The sequence below is a fragment of the Myotis brandtii genome, unplaced genomic scaffold, assembly GCF_000412655.1.
Source record: "Myotis brandtii unplaced genomic scaffold, ASM41265v1 scaffold953, whole genome shotgun sequence".
Classification (NCBI taxonomy): domain Eukaryota; kingdom Metazoa; phylum Chordata; class Mammalia; order Chiroptera; family Vespertilionidae; genus Myotis; species Myotis brandtii.
The window spans coordinates 1,761,300-1,767,789 of record NW_005371933.1 but is presented as its reverse complement, the minus strand read 5'-3'; the positions used below and the strand labels follow the sequence as shown (position 1 = coordinate 1,767,789).

Here is a 6,490-nt window from a genome sequence, read left to right as displayed (position 1 = left end):
TTTTTTTTTTTTTTTTTGGGCCAGCTTTAGCTCTGAGGCCTCGCTGCTGAAAAGATGGATACAATGTTTCGGTCCGGCTGGGTTTCAGTCCGGCTGGTTTCTGGGGGTTTGTTTACCTTCTTATTTGCAACATAGTATATAGTTGCTTAGAGTTGCAGATGAGAGGCCGGCAAGTGTGGCGGGGAACGTTGGAGTCTGCAGCAAGCAAGCCTCGTGCTCGCTTCAGTGCCTGGCTGCCGGCCGCCATCTTGGCTGACAGTTAATTTGCATATACTCACTGATTAGCCAATGAAAAGGGTAGCGGTCGTACGCCAATTACCATGTTTCTCTTTTATTAGTGTAGATATTGAGCTTAGAGTTAGTACATTCTGTGTTCCTTGGGTTTAGGAATCAATTTTCATTCCAAATATTTCGACATATTAAATGTGCTGTTCTCTTTTATCAAAAGTTCAATGTCACCAGAAACAAACAGATTGTAGATAAACATCCTGAATTAGGGGCCTCCATGGACATGAATGTTATGTGTTTTGTTGTTTTTTTAACTATTGGACTTGACCATTAGTGCCTCCTGACCCTCTGTCTTCCTTCTGCTTTTCCTCTAGTTTCCAATGATGAACATTTAATTTTGTCCGAAGTCTGTTTGTGCAGTTATTTTCACTTTTTATAACAAAGCCCTTATAATCTGATTATCTTTATAAGAGAGTTATGACACCAAATTAAAACCCAGTCCTTACCCTTAAGTAAATAGGATGGTCAGTAAACATTGACAGAAGACATAAACACTAAAATAAAATAGCACAACCTAACAAGTTCAGTAGAAAGGGTAGCATGGTGGGAAATGATGGGGAAGTTGCTGCATCTCTTTATTATTATTAATATTTAAAGAAATTTAAATAGAGTGAAATGCATAGACTTTAAATGTACAATTTGATGTAATGCATACCTAATCTAGATATAGAATGTTTCTGCCACCCAGAATATTACGTCATGACCCCCTTCCAATCAGTGTGCATGCCCACAGCCCACTACGGTACCATGGATTAATTTTGCCTGACTCATATAGTTCTTTAATGAATCAAAGTCCACATCAAAAGTCTATCACTGACAATAACATGGAACAGAACAAAATGACATTCAGACACTGCACCAACACTCTGTGCGCCCTTGCCCAAACCAACCTCTCTGGGCCCTGCCTGCAGTGTTCGATTAGGTGATCCTCGTGATTCCTTAAAGACCTTACACTCTGCATACATTTGTAATCTCAAAGGCCCCACCATCCATTTGATTCCCTGGGCCAGCAAGAAACCTGGGCTCCATCCACCTTTTCACTCTGTGACATCAGTTCTTCCTTGTAACTTTGTCGGACGTGTCACTTCCTTTGGCCTCTACCTTTTATTTCTTGTCTTTCCTGCCTTACAATGACCATCAAGTACTCTTTCTACCTCTCTTGCCCTTGGTCCTCTCCAAACAATTCTTTCATTGCCCCCAAGGTAATTCTTGCTAAAATGAAACCATGGATCTCTTCCTGTTAAAAATCCTGAAGTGGTTCTCCACCATTTGAGCTGTTTCTCCCACCTGCAGAACTGAGTTCCAATTCCCAAGTTTGACAATGAGGGCCTTTACTGCCCACCTCCAGCCTGCTCTTAGTGCCACAGCCCCAGCCTGCTCTCTGCCAGAGGTTCACCCTCCCGCCTCCAACTGCCTCACCTGTTCCCTCCCCCCTTACAGATGCACCTCTGGTCTGTTTAGGGCACTACGCATGCCTGTCTCCTAGTTCTGTTTGAACTCATGAGTAAGGTTAGGGCCCATGTTTTACTTATCTCTTTATCTTTAGCATCTAACATATGACTTTGCTGAAAACAACCCCAGAAAAATTCATCACGAGAGCGCTAAGGTTGATGGTAATATCGGGTCACAGTCTTACTAGGACTTCAAGTTGATAAGTTTTTAAAAATAAAAAAAATCATATGGAAGTTTTCATGGGTTTCTGGCCACTTTATCAAGTCTGATTCTGAGTTTTTCTTTCCAGTAGCTGTCATGGTAATATTGGGTTAAAGGTGGACAGTTTGTGGTGTATTTGGAGAGAAGGATGTATTAATAGGAGGCATCAAAGCAGTGAATCCTGTTGGTATAAGAGGGCTGGTCCTGTGCCTTTTCATTTGTCTCAAACCTGACTTCTGTGCTTACCTTTTTAGTTCTAGGATGTAGGTTACTGTTTCTACGAATGAAGATCATTTCTCTCTAAAACCAAAATGACTGGTAAATATTGACCCGAGTGCCTGGAATGCCAGTATTTATAGCCCTGTTTGTTCCTCACAGTTCACTCTGTTCTGATTGTTTTCCAGGTTTTGGCTCTGCCTTGCATTGTGAGTCAGTATTGCTGCCCAATTATCTAACTCAACCTGTGCTTCCATCTTTCCACACCTAGGGAAGAACCTTGACGCTGTCCACGACATCACGGTGGCGTACCCTCACAACATCCCTCAGACGGAGAGGCACCTCCTGCAAGGGGACTTCCCCAGGGAGATCCACTTCCACGTGCACCGCTACCCAGCAGACACCCTGCCCGCGTCCAAGGAGGACCTACAGCTCTGGTGCCACAAGCGGTGGGAGGAGAAGGAGGAGAGGCTGCGCTCCTTCTACCAAGGGGAGAAGAATTTCAGCTTCACCGGGAAGCCTGTCATCCCACCATGCAAGTCTGAGCTCAGGGTCCTCGTGGTCAAATTTCTCTCTATACTGTATTGGACCCTGTTCAGCCCTGCCATGTGCCTACTCATGTATTTGTACAGTCTTGTTCGGTGGTATTTTATAATCACCATTGTCATCTTTGTACTGCAAGAGAGAATATTTGGTGGGCTGGAGATAATAGAACTTGCATGCTACCGTTTTTTACACAAACAGTCACACTCAACTGCAAAGAAAGATGAGTAAGATTGTAAGGTCCACAGTGTGACAACCTAGGAAATATTTGGGAAATGTAAGCCTTTGTAAACTGAGATGCGTTTTTGCATGACTATGTCAAATATTTCCTACTACCATCATTATTTGTTAAAGATACTTTGAACTTAGTTTTGTGGAAAAATATTGCCACACACATGGTTTTTTTTTTTAAATCTCTGAATGTAATTTCAACATGCAGAGCAGGGAGCAATTGCTGTGAATTAACTCGGGCCAGAGTATTCTTAAACAATCATCAAGCTGTTCATAGACAAGGTGCGCACAAGGTTTTCTCAAAGGCTCAATCCCATTTTCTAACAAACTGTGTACAAGAGGCGCAGCACTGGCCCAGCTCAGCTGCTGGCACTTCCTCCTGGCCCCTCCCTCCCAACTCCTTTCTGTGCCAATCAAACCACTGCATCCTTCCTTCAGACCAGAAAACAGAAAACTCTTGTCCTTTGACCAAACATTTTGATAGAAGCCCTTCATTATTTGTAAGACCGTGGCAGTTAGCCTGCGCAACCTGGGAGTCAGAAGACCACCTATGCCCTTTTCTCCTGTGGAGAATAAGCCCTGGGCTGTCTCAGGGCAACCGCAGGCTTTCCACTTAGAAACCTTCGTTTACTTTTTAATGATAGGAACTAATACAGTGTAGTTCTTCACTCCTATTTAATTGCGCATGCTTAGTGCTGGTTTCTCTACAGCATGTCAGCAGGTGTAGCCTCTTGTGTGTTAAAAACAGTAAAAAGTCACTTTTTTAAAGGAAAGTGTAGAACATTCTGTTGCTGCAGTCAGAAACTCTCCTTTGAAGTTGTCTCTTTTGAAATATTTCTCCAAAACCTGCCTACAAAAGGAAGGTTAGTGCATTTTCTACATGTGCACGGGACTCTAACTTTTGCCATTAAAACAACAACAAAACCCTTGCAGACAAGGCAGTAATGGTTTATCCTAAATTACTGAACTCTTGTAGCCTTGACAAGCCCTCCTCTTAAAACCAAAATAACACAAAAATGAATCCTTTGTGTTTTTTTTTTTAATAACAAGGGAGGGATCTCATTTTTAGTGCTAGGCTTCCTCTTTCAATAGTAAAATTTAAACCCAGTTTTGACCAGTTGTTCACCGAACTATTCCAGTCATTTGGAGTCAGTGGAAAACCCAGTAAACCAACAGCACCAGCCTCCTAAGGCATGAGAAGCACATGGTCAAGTTCCCCTCTCCTGAAGCTGCCACTGCTTTTTTTGACACATAATGAGGATGCTCGTTAGAGCAGCAGAAAATCGGAGGCAATTAAAAGGCTTTAGCTGTTAGCAAACCTGTCAGCTTTACTCCTGCCTGGAACCCGCCTCAAAAGCTGTTTATTGCTCCAGGTACTCTTTTGGCACAAATGCCTTCCCCTTACTTCCATCTCATTTCTGCTGGACGGTGACTTTTACAAACTGTTGAAACATGAGGTATGCACATTGTGAGCTGAACTTACCGAGTGGCTTCTTTGAGAAAGTCCTGTCTGCGCAGGGCAATGTGGACACCCCGTCCTCACTGGGGGAGGACTAGCCAGGGCCTCCGCCAGACGCACCAGCTATATGTAACAGCCCTCGAGGCTGTTAAACCGCCAGGAGCTCCTAATCAGTTATTGTGTGCATCTGCTGCAAGCCCAGCTGTGTGTCGTTTTTAGGGTATTTTTATTTTATTTTAATATTTTTCCTAATAAAGGAGGTTTCTCTCAGGCTTCCTTTGGTTATATTTGGAAACACACAACTAGTCTTAACAATCAGGATGGTGATTGTCCTGGGCATAGGGGAGGTGCTCACACTGCAGCCCCTCTTCCAACCTCACCACTCACTGCTCCCAGGGCACGTCCTCCTTAACACTGCACCGGTGGAAGGGAAATCCTTTCCTCTCTCTGTTAAAAATGTTTTTTCTCATAAAAATAACACGTTTAAGATAAAATGCAAACTTTTTTAACCTGCCCAAAATTCATAAGCACTAAAACTGAGGTATAGAGACTACTTCAGAAATTGCTTATTTGTTTTCCAACACATTTGTATTTTCTCTTATTTAAAGAAATTAAAGAGCTAAACGGTTTCTGATCTGGAACTTAGAGCCATCTGAAGTTGGCAAGGAAATGTCAAGTAGAAATGAATTTAGCTTCTGTGTTGTGGTGGCCTCAGGAAGGACCCCTGCACACCTTCCCACATCGTCTCTGTGGACTCAGAGCAGCTGCTGGCACCCACTCATCGCCCTGTCAGGCCTTTGCAGGTGAGCTCGTTGGCCTTTGAAGTATTTACAGTGCTGTGTGTCCAGCTGTTAAGTCGCTACCACCCGGATAGACTTTCAGTAACGTGCGTGTGGTTTATAGAGGCAGTGAATGTTCCACTGGAAACGGGAGCCCAGGAGGAAGGCACCCGGGTTCCTCCACCAGAAACCTTTCCCAAAACAGCTAAAGGAATCGTGAGATTCAGCGGAAGAACACGGTAAAAGGTTAGAAGAAAAATAAGTGTTAGAGCCCATAATTTAAAACTAATAAAACCCTTCCTTGTATGTAATACTATTACACACAGATTAGGGGGAAATAATAGCGTCCACTTGAGTCACCTGGGAGCCGGGACTGGACGCTGCCGAAAGGACTTGAGCACTGGCCCCACCTCATGCCCCGGCACTTTCACAAGAGACTCTGAAGAGGGGGAGAGGGGGGTGCCTGCTGGTATTCAATTGTTTACATTTCTTTATATAAATGTGCTCTCAGTGCCTTAGTTACAGGTCCCTTTCTTTTTCTTCCAATAATTTTGCAAGGTGTTTCTTAGGTAAGTCTCTTCACTACTCACTGGGAGTGGTTCATAAGCCACCGGGCACCATGGTAAACACGACTCTGAGATGCCACCAGGAGAAGAGCTGGAACTAGCATGGTATACTAGTTCCCGGGTGCCTGGGAACTAGTATATGCCATAGAGAACACACATGGTCTTGTCACAGGGTGCGCTTCAGGTTAGATGTGGCCCAAAAGGTGTCTTGTACCAACCTTAAATCTTTATTTCAGAAGAGAGTCTTGGTTTTGGTAATTTATTTTTTAAAGGATTATTATGTGCAAAACACCAAGTTTTAAAAATAACTCACAGAAGGGCTTAGTTTTCAGTGTCCACTGGTATGTTTGTGAGTTGTGTTATCTGTAATGTAAACCCCAGAATAAATCAGAGTGAATTAGAGTTTACACGTGGGCTGTTTCCATTTTTGCAGTAAAGACAGGATTCTACTTTGTTTCTACACGTTGCTCTAGTCTTGTAATATGTAATAGTCAAGAAAGACTAGTCACCCCTTTCAAAGCTGTTTAAAAATGACGAAGCAAGAAGGGAATATATTGCCTCCCTAACTGGGAGTCCAGAGGCCACAGTTGAATTCAGGGTTAGGGACTGTCTTCCCTCTCTCAGTTCAGCCCTGAGGGCAGGTTTGGGTTCTATGCTAATACCAGCACCAACAGCTGAAAGAGGTAAATGGGACTCCTACTCGCCCCACCTCCTACTATCAGGGTTTCCCCATGAAGCCAATCTTAGACCCAAAC

At 43.5% G+C, this 6,490-nt stretch overlaps 1 protein-coding gene across 2 annotated transcripts in view; it reads left to right on the top strand.

The window, feature by feature from the left end:
• Nucleotides 1-6,142, top strand: part of LCLAT1 (lysocardiolipin acyltransferase 1) — an 82,755-nt gene extending 76,613 nt beyond the window's left edge. For both annotated transcript variants that reach the window (XM_014533202.1, XM_014533203.1), the window contains exon 5: nucleotides 2,429-6,142. In XM_014533202.1, coding sequence (XP_014388688.1) covers nucleotides 2,429-2,931 — 503 coding nt within the window. In that variant the 3' untranslated portion in view covers nucleotides 2,932-6,142. The remainder of the gene's footprint in view (nucleotides 1-2,428) is intronic.
• The last annotated feature ends 348 nt before the right edge of the window (nucleotides 6,143-6,490 follow it).